This window comes from Mesocricetus auratus, unplaced genomic scaffold, assembly GCF_017639785.1.
Source record: "Mesocricetus auratus isolate SY011 unplaced genomic scaffold, BCM_Maur_2.0 Super-Scaffold_100024, whole genome shotgun sequence".
Classification (NCBI taxonomy): Eukaryota; Metazoa; Chordata; class Mammalia; order Rodentia; family Cricetidae; genus Mesocricetus; species Mesocricetus auratus.
In genome coordinates, this window is record NW_024429205.1 from 17,744,132 (window position 1) to 17,766,897 (window position 22,766).

At 49.9% G+C, this 22,766-nt stretch overlaps 1 protein-coding gene across 2 annotated transcripts in view; it reads left to right on the forward strand.

Annotated features, from left to right (window-relative positions):
- Klhl29 (kelch like family member 29) overlaps positions 1-22,766 on the forward strand; it is a 291,248-nt gene that overhangs the window by 148,470 nt on the left and 120,012 nt on the right. For both annotated transcript variants that reach the window (XM_005079085.3, XM_040730961.1), the window contains exon 3: positions 11,617-11,946. In XM_005079085.3, the coding sequence (XP_005079142.1) occupies positions 11,662-11,946 (285 nt within the window). In that variant the 5' untranslated portion in view covers positions 11,617-11,661. The remainder of the gene's footprint in view (positions 1-11,616; positions 11,947-22,766) is intronic.

Sequence of the window (22,766 nt, forward strand, 5' to 3'; positions counted from 1 at the left end):
GCTTTCTGGGGCAGATATAGTTACAGCAGCATCAATCATAACTGAGGTACCCAAAGTCACCCCAAGGGTAGTTTCGGACAGACAGGGTAAGTTGAGATGGAAATAATAGGAGGAAGAAAAACAAAAACAAAATATCCTGACAGCTTGTATTTTCTACATGGCCATGTGATCTGCTTTGGCCAATGACAGGAAAGCAATGGAAATTTTAAGAGCCAGTAAGCTAATGGCCAACCCATCTTTCCCGTGTGGCCCTCTGCTGACCTGCTCAAATGTTCATTGTAGTCTTATCATGGTTCATAGAACCACAGTGGCTTGGGTGGAGCACATGCAGGAAGCTAGAGCAAGATGATGCGGGAGCTAAGGCCAGCCTCGGCTGAATAATATTTTTAAGGTGATAAAATTTTAAATTAAACCTTTAAAAGTAGCCAAAGTAGGTCCTGTTTGAATCTTCTCTCTGAGCTTTGGCTCTTGTTTTATCTTAATCCCCTTGTCTCAGGCATGGTTGTTCCTGGTCTATCCGTGGGTCGCCACCAGCGTGGAAAGAGTAGATCGCTGGTCTCTCTGGTTGGTTTGCCTCCCAGAGCTGCTATGAAAGTCTAGCAAGGTGAGGAGAAACAGTCTTCAGAAACGTGAAACGTGGGGAACAGCCCTCATTCCTCAGTTTCCCCGTCTGGAGCCCTTAGTCAAGAGGATGACCACAGTGAAGGCCATTTCTCCCCAGAGTTAGACTCGGGATAACCCAGAAGGGAGACCCTGAGGAAATGATGCTGGCGTATACAAGACCAGCAATCCTGGGCTGCCCGGTAGGGACCAAATGGCAGCCCAGAAGCCAAGTATCCCTGCTTGGTTAATCTAAAAATAAACAGAAAGGCAACAAAAAAAATCTATGTTTCAATTACTGCACACAAGCTGTTCAAACAGCCAGTTCTGCACTGGAGATGTGAACTTGTCAACGGAGGCCGCCTCGTTTGCATGCTTGGGTGGCGATAAAACTCAACCTCACTACAGGCTACCCTCTGCTCTCAGCCGCTGCCTTTTTTTTTTAATTTAATTTAATTAAAAACATGGACGTAGAATCAAGACAAGGAAGAATCGTGGGCAAGCGTACACCATGGTGGCGGCTTCTAGGCAAAGACAAAGAAGACCCTGTGGTCGGAGACAAGCTGGGCACTGGCAAGGAGATAACTGTAGGGTGGAGAAAACATGTGGCCAATGGTCAGAACAAAAGATGTAAGTCTCTCCCGTGTGGCCCTAAGCTATTTTCCCCTGAGACTCATTGTAGATCCTGAAGAAGCTTGGGCCTTAGGTTCCTAAAGCCACAGTGATGGCCTTTAAGTGGAGGGGCCATTCTCTGTCCAGGGGAGAGGTGACTGACAGGCAAAGCCAGGGCTTGTGTCCCCAGCCACACTATCTGTCCTCACTCACATGTAGCCTTGGTGTCCTAAGTAAGACAGTCTTCTCCCTGGGGCGAACAGAGCCCAGCTACACTGTCCTGGTCTAGCTGAGGCTGGCTGCTCCCTCCCCTGAAGCCCATAAATGGCTTCAACCTTCCATCTGCACTTTCCGGGCAGGAACCAGGGGGACTCTGCTCTTACCTGCCCCCTCGGTCTCTCAGTGATGTAATGGGAAAGGAAGTGGGCAGCGTCTTCCTGGGATTTGGTGAGCAAAGGGCAGGGCATAGACTCACCCAGGGCACGCGTAGGGATTTGAGTGGGAGGGAAAGGGTGTAAGATCCTAACTCATGGGAGAGAAAACCACATTCGCCACGAAGGATTTGCATAAGCAAGACCTCCATCCCGGGTCCCACATAAGGAGCCTTGGAAACCAGGCGCTTGCACTTAACTCTGGTGAAGGAGCCACAATGCACGCCGAAGTAGCTGTCGGTTCTGCATTCGCTCTGGGTTTTAACGTCCCTAGCCCTTGGAGCAATTCTACAGCCATCAGCCCAGACGCTACTTACTTGGTGAAATAAAAGAGCAGTCGAGTCTCTCCCAAGGAAGATAATATCCTGTCATAGACAGTATGATCTGCCGGCCATGTGACGGCCGTTCTCTAATGTTTCCAAATAGACTTTTGAATAGACTCTTGTCTAGAAGAAAGCAAATTGCAAGAGCATTTTTGGCAGCCAAATAGAGCACATGCATCAGTCTTTCTTCTATGCAACTGGCTGCTGGGTCTGGTTCCAGGCACCAAGTAGGATCCATTCATCAGCCTGGGTCACTGACGGACACCATTTCCTGTGGAGCGCGAGTGTGTTGAATTAGTCAATTCTCCAAGATTCCGAATAATCAGGCCTGCCTGTGAGGCAGCCAGGAGCAAGTGGGAGGCCCGCTCCGAGGAGGAAAGTAACTGCAGAATTTCTGCTCCAGAGACCTCTGTCGGGGCTTTGCAAGGCTGTGGGGGAAGCAGCTCCGATTTCAGGGTTTCTGTCCTCTGCAGAGCCACGGGAACAGAGCAAGGAGCCAACATGGTTATTCATAATGAGAACACTAGTTAATCCTCCCAGACCCACCATAGCTCCCTCATCGATCCTGGTGTTTACAAGCTTCTAATTTATACGCGCCTCCCCTCTTTCCTCAGTCTAGGCTGATATTATGTTGCTAACTGTCATTTCCAATATCTTTTTTATTTTTCATTATCACCATTATAATGATTTACACCAGAAGCGATAGCACAAATGCCTAGTCAATTAGTCCCATGGGAACAGTCTCTGAATCATGTATGCTTTTTTTTTTTTTTTAAATCTCGACTACATCCAAACCCACAGCCAGAGTCTCTCAAACCAAAGGTGCTCACAGGAACGGAGGGAATGAGGAGGCTGCTCTTTCAATATTATTCATCTGAAGCAGGCAGTAGGTATAGCCTCTTCCAGACAGGGAGATTGCTTTTTTTTTTTTTATGAGAAATTGGGCCCAGAAAGGAATCTGTGGCATTTTACCTCAAGCCTATCATCAGAAAAGCATTTTGAAAATTTGTCGTTTCAGGTCATATATTAAGCCCCATAATTATGGAATTGGGTTTTCCCAACAGTACCTATGCTCCTCTCCCCACACCACAAGGCCATCCGGAGTGTTGAGGGTCCATCCCTGGGGCTGAATCCTGCCTGGCTAACCCAGATGGCTCGTGGACTGGTGTATTCTACCTACAACCTGTTTAAAAAAAAAAACACCGCAGTTCTGCTCAGCACTGCTGGGGTGAGGTCTGAGAGTCTGTGTTTCTCACAAACACCCCAATGATGAGAGGTTCCTGGTGCACTTGAAGGAGGAAGATGGGTCGCTGTCTCCAGCCCTGGGCCTCCTCCTCTTTCTCACTTAAAAAATTCCAACATAAGTGCTACCCACTACCTCTACCTTCAGGAGGCTGTGAGGAGAGCGTGGCTGTGAAAGAAGCTCATTTGGGGCTTGGGGGGCAGTTCTTACAAGTCCCCTCCATGCACCCGCAGAAGACATACCCTGTGGTTTGTCACAAGTTGTAGGGCTCAATGGATCACTACGTCTTACCCTTTGCATACCTTCTAGATATCAACCTACAGGGAAAGGCTGAGCCGTTCCACCCTGTTGCCCAGCTAGTCAGTCTCCACATAGGTTTTTAGTGGGTGAGACCTGGCCAGCAGGGAGAGCAGGTATCACACTGGTCCCTCTTAGCTGGACAAGGCATTGTGAAAGAAAAGATCTCGCAGAACAGAGGTGACACAGGACAGCAATACCCTATTTGTTTTACCTAGGACTTTGCTTTTTTCAGTAGAGGCCACTGCCCTTCGGGTCCCTCACCCCTCAGAGGGCTGAGGGAGGCTGGTACCAGCGTGTCGTCATCTAGATGGCCTTGGACTCTGCTCACACAGAGGATTTGAAAACCAAGCCTGTCCCAAGCAGGCGTCTACACACGACCCCCATGGCTTATGTCCGTGTAGAGACCCTGACCACTGCTCTCCCTGTGGAGTGCATCAGCCTTGGTGTGGAGTGCAGGGCACAGACTGGGGCCTTGCACATGAGACGGAATCTGGGCTGGCCTATGTCAGGCTCTGGAAGGGAAGGTGAGCTCCCAAAGCAAGGCATATTCAAATCTTGGCACTAGGTGCCTGCCTCGCCGCTAAACCTTGTCCCCGCCCTCCCTAGTGTTCCATGCTAAAGAACACTTGTCACTTTAGTCTGGAATCTCTGATCTGCGTCCTTGGATGCCCAGCCATGTAAGCTATCAGCTACAGTGAAGGAAGCAAAGTAAATGAGACAGCCCGGACCTCAGGGGTGGGACCAGAACTCTCATGGGAAGTAGGGCATGCCAACCGATCCCTGAGGCATATGCCTGGCAGTCTGGACTCTGGCTCTCTGAACAGAGGGCTGACCTGAGGAGCAGGAGGGGGCAACGTGAGGCTACTGGGGTGCTTTGTGGTGAAGGTCCCTGCCCTGGTTATATCACCTGTACTTCTAGAAGAAAGTGCGAGGGCATTTTCCAGGGGCATCCTCAGCTCCCGAGACATCCATACCAAGTCATAGCCAATCTGGCTCCTCGCAAGGCACTCAGAGAATTCCTTTGTGTTACATTCGCCAAGATGGTGTTCTGGCTGCTTTATAATGTTTTGTTCCAGAAGAAAAGCTAAAAGATGCAGAGAGGAAAACGAAAATAATAAAGATGGGCACAGGCTGTTCCAATTCACTTGGCAGCACGTCTTCCCCAAATGAGGCAATCATCCATTTTCCGATCGGGCCGGATGTCCATGGCTCATTCCTCAGCCAGCCACCTCGACTCCCCGAGTCTGGAGGCAGCAAGGGCTCCCCTGCCTTCTGTGGATTAATCACGCCTTCAGGGCTCTCACAGCCAGCAGCCCACTCCTTCGGCGTGTCTTAATGATAAGAATGAGGAAAGGGTCATTAGCCACCTGTGATCCTGTGTGCAGCGTGTACACACCACGAATGTTAATATGGAGGGCCAGCGCCAGCATCTAGAAAACACAGTGAGCCAATGGACACAGACCATCGCTATCCTGCTTGTGTATTCAGGTAGACACAGCATGCTGGTCCTGAGCATGATTTTCAGGGGCCAATGCCCAGAACTCAAGAGATACTACTCTCTCTGGGCTCTAGTACTATATGGGCAACACACACACATACACACACACACACACACACACTGTGACACATGGCAATCCTTAATTATTTACTGATGAATTATTCATGAGGAAGTCTTTCCAGGCAAATCTGTGTAGCAGACTGCTGATCTGGTATCTAGCAAGTGTCTAACAAGTGTCCAGGAGGTGGAGCCCAGCCAGCGGCTGCTAAGAAATCAGAGGCAAGACTGGGTACCAGGGCTAAGTGTGGATGTCAGCCGATTGCCCTCTGATGTCCATCCTAGGGTTCCAGGGCCTTCTCAGAACTGTTGCGGTTCTCCCTGAGCTACAGGGAGAGGTTTATCTATCAAGGCAGGGCCTGCGACTAGTGACACTTTCCCCAACATCATGGACATTAGTTAAAGATAACCTTCCTCCCCCAGCAATCTGTTGCCTTCCTGTGGCCCTGGGTGAAGCTACCCTAAGGATTCCCAGCTGCCTAACACAGTAGCTGTGTGCATTTGCAGACAGCAGACATACACTCAGCCTCTAGATTGACAGTTCCTGGGAACTCTTGCAGAAGGCTGTCGGTTCCTGCTGCCCTTTGACCATCCCTCAATGATGGGCTCTCCTGCACATGCAAAGGCTCATAGGATGCATGTCTTGATCCTCACAATAGTCCGGGGAAAGGACCTGTTTTTCTGATGGAGAGCAGCAGGGATGTGAGGGTCCCAAGGACAGGTGATGGGTGAATATGTGGGAAGGGCAGAAGTCAGGAACTTAGCTTACTTAGTTTCCTCAATTTGATCCTTAACTATACCAGATGTTTCCTGCAGGGGAGGGGCACAGGGCCCCTGGAGATGGGCCACTCCTCCTCCGTTACTGTCTGTTTCGGATGCTTCTGGTAGTGTTGATCACAGAGAAAAGTTAGTTCCATCTGTCGACAGGAATCAAACCACTTGTTTCCCAATGCATGGGGAACCTGGAAGGAAGCAGATTCATGGAGCCACCAAGGCGCGTAGCACACTTGTCCAAAGAAGCAGAACAGCCCTTTGTCCTCTCCAAGGAAGAACCAATGGAAGGGAAAACGCCCTTTCCACTGGAAACTTTATGCCAACGATACCCAAAAGGTGGGCTTTGTGGTTCTCAAGGGATCGCCTGACGCATGCAAGGCATGGAAGTGTCTGCACTTTTTCATTCTGGTTTTCCTGAGAACTGGTCAGTGTGACATGGCTGACTTTGGGGTAAGCTCAGAGACCTAGGCCTTGCATTTGGTGTGTGTTGGTGTGTGTGAGACACAGCTACATAGACTAGAGGTTGGGCCGCTAGCAGGAACTACATTTTCAGAGCAACACTTCATCCTATTTACTGTGATGCTAACAGAGTCCCCTTCCCCAGGGAAGGAGAGAGTGGGAAATTGAAGCTTTGCCCAGCCTCCCTAGCTGTGTGCAGAGCCTGGGTTCTGAGCCCTGAACCAGGACTGATGACAGAGGCAGCCAGTGGGTATCCACGTGTGAGCTACCATGAGGATACAGATGCAGGTGAAATCATGGGGGTACAGGCTTGCTCTGGAGCCGTGGACTCTATAAAAGTAAAGCTGAGGTAGCGTGGAAGAAGGGGTTCCCTCTGTGCCTCACCCCCAAGAAGGCTCTGCCCTCCCTCCCTCCTCTCCTGGCTCAGCATCCCTGGGGTAATTAAAGACAGCATTTCTGTGAGGAAAGAGTTTTGTCACTGAGCTTTCAGAATTAACCTGGGGCGTGACCTGGACCTCAGTGTGGCCTTCCTCTGCTGACTAACAAAAGATTACCTGGACTCTCCGGGTCTTTCCTTCCCTTCTTTTCTTTCCTTCCATGACAAGCTCTCAGTCTGCAGCCCTGACTGACCAGTAATTTCCAATGTAGGTCAGGCTGGATTCAAACCCCTAGAAACCCTGCCTCAACCTCTCCACTGCCAGGATTATAGGTGTGAACTACTACTCTTGACCTCAGAGCATTTCCATCACTGGGGTGTGTCACACAAACAGGTTCTGGGGAGGCACTCCCTCGCCAAGGTATAAGGCCTGTCCCCTCCATCGAAAGGCAAGGCAGTGGCCACTTAGAGGCTCCCTGCTTGGTGCAGGGCCCTGTGCCAGGCTCCACCAGTGCACAGGCAGCCTGCCATGAAAGGGCACTCCCTCAACAAGGAAGCATTTTTCTGTGTTTTGTCTGGAATTGCTTAACCAGTCTGGTCTTAGGCACCGTGTCCATTCGGGGCCTCCTTCCTCCACGCAGGCACTTCCTGTCCCTCCCGCAGTACCATTCAGGTACACGTGTATGTACACACGAGACCTCTGTGACACGCTGGCTCTGCGCCCAGCAGGAAATACTTATGTTGCCACCTCTGGAGCTGGCACTCCGCCGACGTGCTCGGAGTAAGCTGCAACGTGTTCCTTTCAATCGCTTGAAAGGGGAAATTAAACTGAGGAGTGAAGTCTGACCCAAGTGCTTGCATGCAAATAGTTGACCTTTGTTTTGAATACACTTAATGAGACTGAAACCAGATTGTGTGGCCTCCAGCTGCCTGCGTCGCCACCTCTTCCCTGGCATTTGAAAGAGACTGGAAGAGGCAGCAAAAGGCTGAGGGTGGTGGGAGATGCCCATTGTCGGGCTTGCTCTCTCACATGCTGGAACTGTGGGGGCCTGGCACATGGTCCCTGGGGTAAGCAGCTCCATCCAAAGAGGTCCCTTTGACCCGATCCCAGATTCTCAGCTGCTTCGGGACACACCTTGGTACAGGGGTCCTGGCTTCACCAAGCCTCTATGCTGTCTGAGAGGAAATGACATTTCTGTGATATATGAGGCTGTGTTGTTATACGGAAATGTAAGAGCTGATTGAGTGTAATAGTCAGACTAGATGATGTTCTGCTTAAGTAACAAGTAGACCCCCCCACTCTCAGTATCGGAACATGATACAGATTTGTGTCCCAATCATGTGAAGCCTAGTGAAGGTAGGGGCAGCCTCTGCCAGGGAACAGCTGCACTATCTTGAAAGTGTGGCTTCTAAGGTTTCCAGGTGGCAATGGGAACTATGGAGTCATAGACGATATTTGGAGTGGGAGCTAAGGAGATATCTCAGTTGGCAAAGCCGTCACCTGCACCAGAAGACCCACGCTCAATCCTGCAGAGCGTGTTCCTTTGTAATACCATTGTGGGAGAGGCAGATGTTTGCTTATTGCCCAGCCATTCTATCCTAGTGGTGGGCGTCAGCCTGGTGAGAGACCCTGTCTCAAAGGATGTGGATGGCGTTCCTGAAGATGAAATATGAGCTTATCCTTTATCTGCCGTATGCATGCACACCGGCTTGCATGAGCTCACATGCATGCATCCACTCACCCACGTGAGCATGTACATACTCACATTTTAAAGGAAGATACCTTAAAAGTTTTATTACATTTATTTGTGTATATGTGCACAAGCTCACATGCATACTCACACATGCTATTTATAGCACATGTGTGGGGGTCAGAGGATAACTTTCAGGAGTCATTTCTCTCCTTCTACCAAGTGGATCCAGGATTTGAGTCCAGGTCATAGGGCTTGGCAGCAAGTTCCCTTACCCAAGGAGCCATCTTACTAGTCCAAAAGAAGATACGGTTTTACATGACAGGGTCTGGAAAGCATCCTCAATGCCCACCCATTCTTTTTGTCTGCCGGATCCAGATGAATGGTTCTAACACAACTGTCAAGGTATCTGGGAGAGATCTTCCTGGGTGCTTAGACTGAACACAGAGAACACGGTGTAGTAGATGCATAGCATGACCTCTGCCCACTTAGGACCCAGCCTAAGAAGGCAATGCACTGAGACTGGTCAATGACAGAGCTCTGCCTTGGTGGGCAGAAATGGAGAGACAAGAGCCCAAGTTACGGGGCCTAGTATACCCTCAAAATACAGCTTCATCCTCCAGAACTGCTCTTGGAGACTCAAATCCTACTTGCTAGAAAGGTAGGCAATTGTTTTAACTTAGTGCCTCCAAATTTCCAGTGAGAAGACTCGAGGATTAATGGTCAAGGTCTCCCCTTCCACACAGATGTGTCTGCCCTATGTGGAAATGTTCAGTTATAAAATAGTGAGTCCTACGTATACTATCATACCCAACACTGCCTGTCGGATGAATGGGCATTGCCTCTGCATTGAGAATGAGGAAAGATGCTAGAACAGTGGGCTGGTCCAAACTCTCCAGTGTCTTCTGGAACCTCAGGCAGAGTTGAGACCTTATTCTGAAGGATGGGCTCTATGCATGAAAAAGTAAAGAATAGTGACTGGATTTGTGCTTTTAAAAACAGTTGGGTGGAAAAGAGCAGGCAATGGGATCACAAGTTTGAGGTCAGTCTAGACTACATAGAATTCTAGGCTAGCCTGAGCTACAGAGAGTTTTAGGCTTGCCTGAGCAGCATAGGGAGACCCTTTCTCAAAATAATTCATTGGGTAAGAAGGCAGGATTGGGTGCAGGAAGCCAGACTGATGCAGTTGACATGGAAAGATTACATGGAGGGAGTGGCCAGCATATGGGGGCAGATTTGACAGCCTGTGGGGTAATAGGATCTCAGCCCCTGCTATAATACGGTGACTGTTTCTGGGGCAGGGCATCCCTGAGAATGGACATTTAGGCTAAAGAATAATGAGCTCTTTCGGGGACCTGTGGCATTTAGGAACCTGGAGTGAGGCAGTTGGCATAGAGCAGGCTCCAGGAAAATGGGGAAGCACTCAGGAGAGACATCGCTGGAAAAGAAGCTTTGAGTGGCACTGATAAGGGGGACTGGTTGAGTGAGATCATCCAGGGAGAGCCAGATTCAACAGCTGGGGAGCAGGGGGTGAACCCGGAAAGAGAAAGGAGGGTGCATCATGTGAAAGAATAATAATGAGGAGGAAATATTGTCTCCTCCTGTTCCAAAGGAACAATAGCATGACTGTGCATCAGATTCAAACAGGTCACCTGTGACCTTAGCAAGAGCAAGTTCCTCTGGCAGGGGCTATGTGGAGCAGGTTCCAGGGCAAACAGGAGTCAAAAAAGTAGAACTAAGTTTAAACCATTCTTCCATGAGCCTCCATTGGAAAATGTGAGAGATGGCCATGGGGCCGGGGGTTGGGGGGGTGGGGGGTGGACAATTGGTTGGGTTTTTTTGTTTTTCACTGTGGAATACTGTAAATATTTTAAAAGAATTTTCGTGGCATTTTTCGAATCTGGATGCACAATGATGAACTCAACAGGGAACCAGTATCCACCTTCACTGGTACCAATCAGATCTGCCACAGGTGGGGACAGGTTCAGCCCAGGCTGCCTGTGTACCTTGCAGAATGACACCCAGAGCTGGGCCACCACATAAGCAAGCTTGGTAGCAGGTTTCCTAGACTGGGAACAGGCTCTGGTATCCATGCACAAGTCCTGGGCAATGAAGGCAGATATATGCAAAGACATTTTAAAATTAAGTGGCTTGTCTAGTAGCCAGCAACTTCAGAGCGGGCTAGCAGGACGGAAGGCAGGAGCCCATAGCCTAGACTGGAAGCGAATGGAAAACGGAATAGGACCAAAGCGCACTAAGTCCTCAGGCACACCAGGACTGTGGGTGTGAAGTTCAGGGCAAACCCTCACCCTCAGCCACGTGTGTGTGCCCTGGCATTGTTTCTCTCCAACCCTCTACAGCCATCTCTTTCATGACTGGAGTAACTGGTCCCTGCCTGGGTAGGAGCCAGCACTATCATGGTGATGCTGAACAAAATACAGTCCTTGGTGACTCACAGGTCCCTTCCCATACCACGGCGCGTCTAGTCTCCATGACAACCCTGAAAGGCCTTCTGTTCATATATTCAGGAAACCGCGTGGGAGATGCAGGGAGTGGAGGCCAGAGTACCCAGGTCCCAGAAGTGTAGCACCGAATCATAGGACTGGGATTTTGAGGGAGGACTTGACCCCTGGAAGCTAACATCTTTCGGAGATGCGGAGATGCGGTGACCCTTCTCACCTCTTAGTTCCCTGCCCTCAGGGGAATCACTTGTTCTCTGTGAGTCTCCTTGTTTGTAAATTGGGGGCTGACTGTACCTTGCTTGCTGCCTCACGGGTACTATAGGGACCAAATGAGATTTTAGTCGAGGCTGTGACCCCTCTCAAGTGAATGCACATGCGGGCCGTGTGACCTGAGCTTGGAGAGAGTGTGTTCAGAGGTCTTCTATCACAGTGGGGACAGGAGGCAGTGCTGTCCCTGCCACAATTAAGATGTGCACTTCATGTTACTCAGGGAAGGGTGACATGGCAGAACTAAAAATTCTGACTTGACGGTAACCAGGTTCAAATCCTGCTCGTTACATTCCACTGTATGCCCCTGAACAATCGATCGATTCTTCGTCACCTGATGAGTGGGGCTGGTAAGTGACGGAGGGTTTGCCAACTTGCTGAAACTCTGAGACTGGCTAATGTTTGAAAACCCAGTGAACCCAGAGCAGGGGCTGCACATAGACCATCACTGGTGGCCGCCTCCCCTGTGGCCAGGCAGAGCTACTCTGAGCTTAAACAGCCTCCCTGTGTTCTGTGCTGGTAGGTCCGGGCTCTGGTTCCCTGTGAGAAGCTGCCACGGCCCACCGAGATGTCCAGGCACCATAGCCGCTTCGAAAGAGATTACCGCGTAGGCTGGGACCGCCGTGAGTGGAGTGTCAATGGGACCCACGGGGCCACCAGCGTCTGCAGCGTCACCTCCGGGGCTGGCGGCGGCACAGTTAGCAGTCTCAGCGCACGACCAGGCCTCCTGCCGCTGCCCGTGGTGCCCTCCCGGCTGCCCACTCCCGCCACAGCTCCGGCTCCCTGCACAACGGGCAGCAACGAAGCCATCACCAGTCTCGTGGCCAGCTCGGCCTCCGCAGTCACCACCAAGGTAAGACCTGGTGTCCTCTCTGGGTAGGAGCCAGACAGCAACTCAAGCCCCGGCCAGCACAGAGGCCTTACTCTCTGGTCTGTGTCACCAGAGTCGCAGCCTCCACGGAGTGCATCGAGGCTGTTTCTGAAGGTTAAAAGGGTCTCATTTACTACCGCACAGTCCCTCTATGTAACTAGCTTGTAGGAAGACCCGCAGATGCCGACACCACACAAGTGCCGCCTGAATGCTGCTGAGTGAGTGACAAGAGTACTGCCAACTTGGCAATACTCATTTCCCTAAATAGGGGAACTGAAAACATATAAGTCTCCCTGGGGGTCATCAGTGGCAGGGAGTTTGCAGCTGTATTAGCCACCAAGGGTCAAGAGCCCATTACTGGTTCATCCCCACGGTGGGGATTCTCATGTCTGCAGTTCCTATGAGCCTCACAATAACACTGTTGAGGTTAGTTGTGTACACATGCCTGCCTGACTGCTGAGGGTCCCCAGCTACTGTGAGGACCCAGGACTCATACCAACAGTTGACTGCCTGGTATTAGCTCCTGATCATTCTGCCTTTTTTTTTTTTTTCCTTGCAAGAGACGGTTCCAAAAACCTCAGGAATGGTGGCAAAAGCCAATGTGTATGAAACGGAATGTGGAAATAAATGTCACCGAAGCTGTTGACTGGCTTTGGGCTGAACAGAGGGGCTCTGAATCCCCCTCTTGCGTGCTGTGCAGAGCCCTTCAGGCAGACTGAGCCATAGAGGGGCGGCTGGTGGCCAAGGCAAGAAACACATTCATCCCGTCAGCCCCCTCAGCCAAGCAGAGGCTCTGCAGGCCATCTTTGCCTCTGCCAGCCATTCAGAACCACTTCCCAGGAGCCCTCTCGGGACCTGCATGTGTGCTTGTGTGTGGGTGTATACGTGTGTGCTGCACATGTGTGTGCCGGGCGCTTTTCCTTTCCTGCTTTCATAAAGGTTGCAGGAGAATGAAAGGCTGGAAGCCCCAGGCTGGCCATTGTTGAGGTAGCTGTGGTGGTGGACGGTACTCTCCGGGTGCTCTGTGCCTTTGTCTCGACGATTTTCAAAACTCCCTTTCAGCCCTGCTTCCCATTAATAACAGCACTGCTGGCCGCAGAGCCCGGCAGAGACCCGAGACAATGGAGCTACTGGAGGCCAGCTTGCAGCACACTGACATCTTGCTGCATTGTCTTATTGATTTTATTCTCTTGTTATGAAAACACCACCCCACCAAGGCAGGGAGGGAAGTAATACCAGACAGGAGCGGAGATGGGCGATTACTTGGGCACACTTCCCCGGGGCCAGCCAAACACATTCCTGTCCTGGGCACCAGGCCCTGGCCACTCTAAATTGGTGACCTCTGTCCAGGATAACCTGCTGCCAGCCCTGCTGGCCACATCTGGCAGGCAGTCTTCAAAGCCAGCTGTTCACCATCTGGAGAACGGTGGCCTCTGGAGCCAACAGCCAGGGCTCCAGGTGAGAGAGAAGCTGGACCGGCAGACATACTTCATGGCTTCCATCCCTTCAAGAACCGCTACTAAGTTGCACCTGGGTATGTAACTTAGGGTTCTGCCGGGTGAAGGACAGTGCCACTCGCTCCTTCCCTGGACACAGGGAACTTGATTTGCTCCAAAATATCTCACTATGCACGAGCCCTCCTCCCTAGCCAGACCTCCAGACCACAACCACATGGGAGGAAAAGAATAAGCCGCAGACAGAAAACAGCAGATGTGACAAGGACTGAGCCAGCGGTCAGCACATAGTGGGGGAAAGGGCAAAAGGCCAGGCACAGAGACTACTCACTACTGTGCAAGCATCTCAGCCCAGTTTCACATCTGCAGGGTTTGGTTTGGACCTGGTTAGGGTCTGAGTTCTTTGCGTTGCTAGAGAAGCGTTTGCAGGGACAGTAGCAAGACAGCTACCCGTGGCGGTTTCAATTGAGGGCAGCACTGGTCTTAGATGTGGACCAGGTGTTCTCAACCTGTGTGCCGTGACCCCTGACCCTTTCACAGGGGCCACCTATCAGATATCCAGCATATCAGATATTTACACTGTGATTCATAACAGTGGCAAAATGACAGTTATGAAGTAGAAATGGAAATAATTTCATGGTCGGGGGTCACCATGCTAAAGGGTCACAGCGTTAGGAGGGCTGAGAAGCACTGATGATGTAGGCAGTGGTGCCTCCTGTCACACTGGACTTATTGCTGCTGGCCCACATGCCTGACCTCTACCCTGCGTGTCTGCCCCCGTGCCAAGATCACATCAGTGGACACCCAGGTCAAAGCCAGGTGTCCGGCAGCAGATTCCCTGGTCAACCAGCCAGGTCTTCACCAAGCAGCCACTGAAGAGCTGTCTCTTGCTATTGGGGAAATGATGGGTCAGTATGTAAATGAATGTGTGGTCGTCACGTGACCTGGTACCACCCTGGGTGAAGTTATTGGTGGAGGTGACTCAATGGTAGGTAAAGCTAGGCTGTCTGAATTTTAATTCCAGTCCACCTCTTGCTGTGTGTTGTTGAACAAACTGACCCCTCAGGGTCTCAGCTCTAGGACTGGGTGGTAGTCCCTCATTACCAATCTTACCATGAGGCTGGCATGCACGGGATTCCATGTAAAGTACTCAAAACAGAAAGGCACTGGCTGGTGGTCCATTGCTAGGCAAGAGGGTCACCCCTTCACACCACTGACATCAGGCATTGGTCTCGGAAGTACAAGACTGTCTGTCCTGCTGTGAGGACAGGTATTTCCTTCTCCCATCACCCTGAAAAAAAACGGGAGGGAGTTCTTCAGAGGAAGCACAAAAGTGGGAGCCCTGAGCAGGTGGGGAAGGGGATTGTTTAAGCGGTTGGGATTCAGAAGACCTGGAAGGAAGAGTGGAGCTAGGAGGGGAGGAGAGAGGGAAGAGGTGATGGAAAGGGCGACCTCTCAGGTCCAACGCTGAATCAGCAGCACACCTGGCAAGCAGGTGACCAAGGTCAGAGATCCAAACACTTTTTATCAGCCCAGAAGGTTCTTCCCCCACAGGAAAGTGTAGACCCCACCATCCCAGAAGACGAGGAAAGGAAGAAGCCATGATAGAAGCAAGACTGAGTCCCTGCTGCCCTGCGTGCGTTAAGGCTGCTTGAAGTCACTGACCTTGCTCTTAGTGGAGAGGACCGCTGCCACTACCTGTGGGCCAGGACCGCCCCTAGGAGCCCAAGCATGCTGACTCAGAGATAAGGGGCAGCTCTCTGACCTTTGGAGACATCCCTTTGTTGTCAGACAGGATGAACATCCCATGCGCAGGTACTCAGGGCATTCCTGCCACACTCCATGTCAGAGGTCCAGTGCTAGGGTCGACCTTGCTTTACCAGGACTGAGAGTCTGGGCTCTTGTCTAGAAAGGCATTCATGCTACCAGAGACTGGGTTAGCAAGAGGATGACAATTCTTTTTGTCATGGCTGCCTCCAGGCCTGATTTGATTTTTCTGTGTCTTCAGTTGTCCATGGCCTAAAGAATTCCTGCATATTTTGTGAAAGACCAGTTGGGTAAGCATAGACTCCTGGGATACTGAGATGCCAGGAGGCTCTAGAATGTTATACCCTCCCACTGCCCAACACATGGCCATTGTTCCCCAATCTCCATATGAGTCTCCAGGGTCCAAGGCAAGCTTTCTTGGAGACCACCAGCCCAGTCCTATTATTGCAGCTCAGAATACTGAAGCCCAGAGGAAACATAACTACTTCCCAAGACAGAACCAGCCTGGGCCGGCTTTCTCCACCCCAGGCTGCATAGCAGCATCCATTCACCATGGAAACCATGATTGCAAGAGGATGACAGCAGCTTCTGCCATCACCAGCCCACCTAGTGGCCATAAATTCTGAACCTCAGGCCAGAAAATGGGCATGTTTGCTTTTCATGTCATGGAAGGGAAAGTGTAAGCCAAAGAGTATGTCAGCTCTCCCTGCACAGCTGGCACGCGCTTCTGGATTAGGCAGACTGGAATTGAATCCTGCCATTTGCAAGTGAGGCTTCAGTTTCTATGTCTATAAAATGGAAATGATAATAGCATGTTTGACATAAGGATTATGTAAATTAATGTGTGTAGAAAAACCTTAAAATGACATATGCCATTGAGTGAGCATTCAATCAAAGTTCATTTTAGGACTGGGAAGATGATTCAGTTGATAAAATGCCTACTGTGGTCCTGTGTGGGTCCCCAGCACCCACATAAAAAGCCAGGTACGGCAGAACGTCCTTATAATCCCAATTCGAGGTGAGCAAGGACAGGTGGATCCCTGGGGCTTACTGAGCAGCCAATCTAGTCAAATCGGTGAGCTCCAAGTTCAGTTAGAAAATCTGTCTCAAAACATAAGGTGAAGCATGATTGAGGAAGACACCTGATGCTAACCTCTGACCTCTGATGCTAACCTCTGACCTCTGATGCTAACCTCTGACCTCTGTATGTGTCTGTACTCACATGCTTGTATACTCACACACTTAGATACACACACACACACACACACACGCACACACACACACACACACACACACACACACACACACCTAGCAACTGGGTCTATCTGCAAAGCTCTTTCTCTGAGGGAAATCAGACTAGTGATTGCTGCTTGGGTTTTCAAGGAACTGCCCTTGAGGTGAAACTGGGCCGGCACCACATTCCCACTCCCACTGACTGTCTGGGCACTGGGGGAGGGCACCGCCGAGGAGACAGCATGGCCCCACGCCAGGCCTGTTTGTGAGAATGGAAGGGAGTCACCAATGCCCTGCAGTTGCTGCTGCATGAAATTTAAATTATCCTCAGCAAACCTGCTTGACAGAGGAAACAGAAAAGGGACAGCTTCATAAAATGCAATTCTGTTACTGAAAGAATGGGCTGGAGAACCCTCACAGAGCCCTGCAAAATGAATGTGTGAGGCCTCTCTTTCCTTGTGATCAGGGGTGTTCAGGCTGAGACATTCCCATCACCCCTTGGAGCTCAGCCTTTGAACATAAATCTTACTAAGAAGCAGCAGTGTAGCCTGTGTTGGGAGCCTGAGGAAAGCTTTGAGGGGCTGGGAAATTGGTGCTCAGAGTACCAAACACCTTGGGGGAGTGACATTTATGAGCACTGGATGCTGTCGGCCTTGGAAACTACTTATCATAGAGAATGCATCTGCCCGGAGCTGCACCTCAGCTTCCCAGGGAATGTGTCTCTTAGGAGGATGACCTGGTGTCCCCATGGGCATCTTGGGAACAGCCATCCAGCCTAATGCACAACCCCTGCTATCCTGTGTTTCTGGGATCCTGTGAATGATGATGATGAAACTTGCTCAGCTCTCCTGTCTCTTATACTCATGTTAGAAATCAAGGCTGCGGAGTAATGTGCTTAGAAGAGTGACTCCAACTCTTTTCATTGCACGTTTCCCGACTGTGGGCGATTTTCAGCCTGAAGGCCGTGGCTTGATCTACCAACAAGTATTCTTGATTTCCCTTGTGATAAATTATCAGGTCAGATAAAGCATTGGGAGACAGCTTGCGTGTGTTAGTACTGAGCTAATGGCGTTCGCCCGCACCTTAAGTCACGATTACAGTGTGGATTGTATCTTCATCGACTTAAAACCCATCTGTCAGTCACAGAGTGTGTACAGGGATGAGAAATGTCACCTCTGCAAAACGCCCGTTCCAAGGCTGCCTTTTGGGGAAGGCAAACCTGAGTGGTTTGAACTTCAGTTTTTGACTAAAGAGGGAGAAGAATGTGTGTTTTACTGTATTTCTAAGAGATAAACCATAAGCCAGGACAAAGGCAGTGAGGAATTACAAAGTAAAGATAGAAGAAGACTCCATGGACAGGAGTCAGCAGGGTATACAAGTTAGTTTTGCTGCATAACAATGACCCTTGGACTTGGTGGCTTGATCTCACAAGGGCTGAATCAGCTGGGCTCCAAGGATAAGACTCTCATTTCCCACATCTATGGCTAGTGAACAGTCAGGATAGGACGCTCAGCTCTCTGCGTGACTTCCATCTGGCTGGCTCAACCTCATTCACATGGTGGTTTGGGGTTTCAAAAGCAGCGATAAGACAAGGCCAGTGTGCAGGTGCTTTTCCAGCCTTAGCATGAAGCTAAAGCCCCATTGGTCAAAGCAAGTGGCATCTCCAAGCCAGATTCCAGGAGAGAGGAAGATACTGCAGCACCACATTGCTGGAGGCAGGTGCCATGCATGAATGGGTAGACTTGTGATCACTTCCAGGGAATAACCACAGGTCTCCAGAATGTCTATTTTAGCATGGTTGTCTGTCCTCCAGCTCCTGGAGGCTTTTATACCCCAGGCAGAAAACATAGGATCTGCCTACTACTCTACCACCAAGCCTTGAGATAAGGTATCAGGATGAGATAACTCACAACTTAAGACATTTCAGTGTTGCATCCTGTGTATACAGAACAATGCTGGGGAGGTTTCAGACACACTGAATTATGTTGCTAAGCAGTCTAGCCCTTGGCTTCTAGAGGACCAGACCTTGAAGGTGCATTTACTTCAAGAGCCCACAGCTGGTCCAAGACTTTTGTCCTTTATCCTGAAGGATGATGACCCCTGGAGTTGGAGAGACAGGGACACTGCTGTCACCAGGACATGCATGAAGATATATGCTAAGCAACCAGTTTGGAACTGTTGTTGTTATTGCTTTGTTTGGTTGGTTTGGTTATTTGTTTGTTTTGTTTTAAGATAGGATCTCAGTCTGAAACCCAGGCTACCCTGAATCTCACTGTGTGGTTCAGACTGGCCTCAAACTCATGACAGTTCTCCTACCTCAGTGGCCCAAGTGCTAAGAATTACAGGCATGCACCACCATTCCTGGCCTGCTGGTTTTAAATTAAAATAAAAACCACTCCAAGGAGATGCCCTTCAAGGGCTTGTCCCCATGAAAACCCACATAGGGAAACATTCTTTCAGGGAGATTTTGGGAGGAGAGTGAATTTGAGAAAGAGAGCTAACAGCATACTACAAATGTTCAGCAGCCCCATACTCAGACAGTGTGATATCTCTTTCCCCTAACAGAATAAATTTGACACAGTCCCCACCCAAACCCTCAGACGGGCCCCTTCTTCCAGAAGGATTTTGGGAATAGCATCACCCTAAGATCAATACAAATCTACTTCTTATTCAGTTATAGCGGTTTTCTGTTTCATTTAATTACTCACATCGCAATTAAACTTTTTTCTCACTGCACAAGGACAGTGTTTTAGCTGTGTTATGGGTTAAATAGGCTTTGGAGAACTAGCCTTGGAAGCCTCATCACCATTTGTCACATTGGGTTTTTTTCATAGGGAAACTATGTTGCAAAATCTAAACAGCCAAATCACAAGTGAACTTTCAGAGCCCAGCCCATTTGTTACAGTGAGATGTCTGTCTGTAGGGCCAAAAATAACCCAGGGAAACAAATACCAGGGTAGCATCTGACACCTCGGTGTCATTTCTACTCCACTGCCCCCCCCCTAGAGTCCCCTCCATCTTGGTGAAGGAAGCATGGTGGGTTGACTTGTGTTGTGAATTCACCTCTCTGGAATCCAGGGCGAGAACTTCATTTTCCTCTGGTAAATAAGGAGCGCTGAGAACCAGTCCAAGCAAGGGCATCAGGGTGTGCACACACCCCTCCTCTGCTTCCTGGAGAAAGTACGTGAATACTATATACCCCGTTGCACCATGAGGAGGAAGCAAGGAGCTGGGGCTGGAGCTAGATGCCTGTGTGAGAGGCAGAAGCCAGTCTGCCCCTGCGCCCTGACTTAAACTATTAGCTGCTAGATGCCACCCACCTCTAGGAAACTGCTCCTATTGGCCACCCACACCCACTCCTGAGGCTCCAAGTGTCTTGGGTTACTCAATCACCTTGTCCTCCTACTCTTGTCCTCTTTTGTTCTTGGGGGAACCACAGGCTTGTTTCCCATTGGCTGTGGTAAGCCACAATGCCTCCCACACTGAAATTGAGCGTCTTGAACAAGAAGGTGTAACTGGTGCTTCCAGTATATCTAGCCCTGGACCACATGTGGTGCTGATAGCTTCTATATATTCTGGAAAAGCATCTCAATGAGGTCCACCTGACCAAGGAACAGACTGACGTAGAGCATGGTCTAAGTTCTTGACCAAAGAATCCTGGTGTCAGATCAGAAGTGGCTCTCTGGCAGGTGGGAGGGATGGGACTTAGGAATCGTAACAAGCTCAGGGATGATCAGTGCTAGAAAATATTCCTGGCCTGAAAAGGCTCATCCTTGTCTATGGCAGATGTTACTGGTCACCTGTCCAGTGTCTATTCTCTCTCCAACTACCTGTCTAATGGAACTCCTTCCGGTTCAGTATCTAATGCCTAGGTAGGTCTAAGATCAAGATCCCAGTCCCAGCTGGGTTTACAACGATTCTAAAATAGGCTATGTGATCCTATTGTTCCTGCCCATTTACTGAATTTTGCAAGGGTCATGCAACCTAGTGCTGGCCAATATATCCTGAGGGCTTCTGGGAGAGCTTTTCTTGCCTCTGAGGAAGAGTCCCAAGAAAAATCGATCTTCCCTCTGGATCGTGTCATTTCTGGATGTGATACCCTGACATGAGGTTGCCATCATGCTGTTAGCCTGAGGATGGAGCCAACACACAGGAATGGGAAACAGCAGGAACATTCCAGAAACCTGACACTGGAGTCACGGTGCAGCATGCCTCCGGGACTCCGGTGTGCATAGGCTAAGAAATAAATGAGTGGAAACCACCCCTGCTGAAACAGGACAGTCAATAGTAAATCCCTCCATTGCCTAGACCTCACCTAGAACAGGAGCCACCGAAACAGCTGCAGTGGCCACTGCAAGCACTCACTCCCTGTTATCCATCCGTGAGTACTTACTGCTAGATACAGGAAGTTCGCTTCCAAATACTTCCCAAATGCCAGTGCTAACACACACACACACACACACACACACACACACACACACTACAGTTCCTCAGCCCTACCAAGATCTCTCATGCCCCAGGGATGTTATACTTGCCACTTCTTCCTAGAATCTTCATTCCTGTACTTCATTCCTTTACATTCTGCTCAGATTTCCTATTCCAAGTGTGACAGCGTAAGTATGGCTATGTCAGCAGCGGAGAAAATTGCTATTGTTTCTCTCATTCCTATAGCAGCATTGCTGTGGTCCTACCAGAATACCTATATAGTATGTATTCATTTCTCTCCTTACATGGAAAGGTTCTCAGTACCTGTTTGAGAACAGAATGAATGAACTTACATGTGCATTGGTTCGTTCATATGCCTCTATCGTTGGGCGAGGGAGGACGAATGCTTTTTTACGTCATCTTTACCCATCTGTTCATCAAAGCAGTGTGGTGAGGCAGCCATTTACCCAACAGAGAGTAGTTTTTCTGGAGCTGCCCATGATGGGGATGAAGACGGCAGAACCGCATGGTAAGCTTCTTGGCCCAGCGTCGGTACCCACATTCAGATGACGAGTGGTGGTGGTGGTAGGGATTTTATACCTTTGAAGCATCTGTTTTCTTCAGGTCCTCCATCTCTCCCAAAGCACGTACAGTCCTGCCATTACAACCCTTTCCTTAAGCAGTTACATTTTCTCTAGATGGTTTTCCTACTTGCTCACGGTTCACTGCAGCTGTTTAACTCGTGTGTGTGTGTGTGTGTGTGTGTGTGTGTGTGTGTGTGTGTAAATGCGCATGCATATTCCTGTATGTATATGGGTGCATACATGCCATACAGATGTCAGAGGACAATAATTTTGGGGTGCCAGTCCTTACTTTCCACCTAAAGCCAGGATCCCCTGCTGTTCTCAATATGCCAGGCTAGCTGGCCGGGGAGTGTCCGGGGTCTGTGCCATCTCACGACAGGAGAGATTGCAGGCATGCTGCTGTCATGTCCAGACATGTTCTGGGTATCCCAAACTCAGGCCTTCACTTTGGTACAGCGAGGTCTCTGCCATCTTCCTGCCCTCTGTGCAGCCTTTCACATGACCTAGTCTCGTTATAGCACTGCTGCAATAATTGCTTCATTCCAAGCGCTTCTAGTACTCCTTCAACATCCTGTCCTTTGGTCCCCACCCTAACCCTCAACAGCCTTGTCACTGCCTCCACTTGAGAGAGGAGACAAACTGTTTCTTGCAGACACACCCAAGAGCAGACACACCTCTGGGCAGCCTTGCCCTGGACCTGAGACTGAACGCGCAGGAAAATGCTGAGTGAGCAACTAAATGATAAACATTCGATGACAGTCTTCCTCTAAGGCTGGGGACATCATCTAAAGGCCTGGCTCCAAGCTCATCCTAGCAGTTTCGTTCTTCGGTGGTCTAACACAAGGCTGCATAGAAGGACCAAAATATGGATGAGATTCTATGCCCCACACCCCCTGGGTACCAGCTGTAGTTCTCCTTGACTCGTCTGATCAGGCTACACCTTTTTCTTAGATGCCGCTCACACACAGCAGCATAGACACTGATCAGGTTCAGGATGCCTGGGATCGTGTGTGTGTGTCTGTGTGTGTGTGTGTGTGTGTGTGTGTGTGTGTGTGTGTGTGTGTGTGTTTCTCTATATATATTTTGTTCCAAATATCATTCAAGGCTGGATGGTTAGATGTTTTGCTTCTGGGTTTTGATAGTTTGGTTCCATCATGAGTTAGCTTGGAGTTCTGACGCGTGGCTAGAAGATGGCCCAGCCCTGGGAGAGCTTCCTGGGCAATTGTGAGACTGATATCTTCCCTAAGGCCAGAGGAGAAAAACTCTCAGCTCCCCCGTTTTCTCCACAGCTGCTCAAGAGGCCCTTGGCACCATGCACAGTAGGAAAGTCAGACCCTGA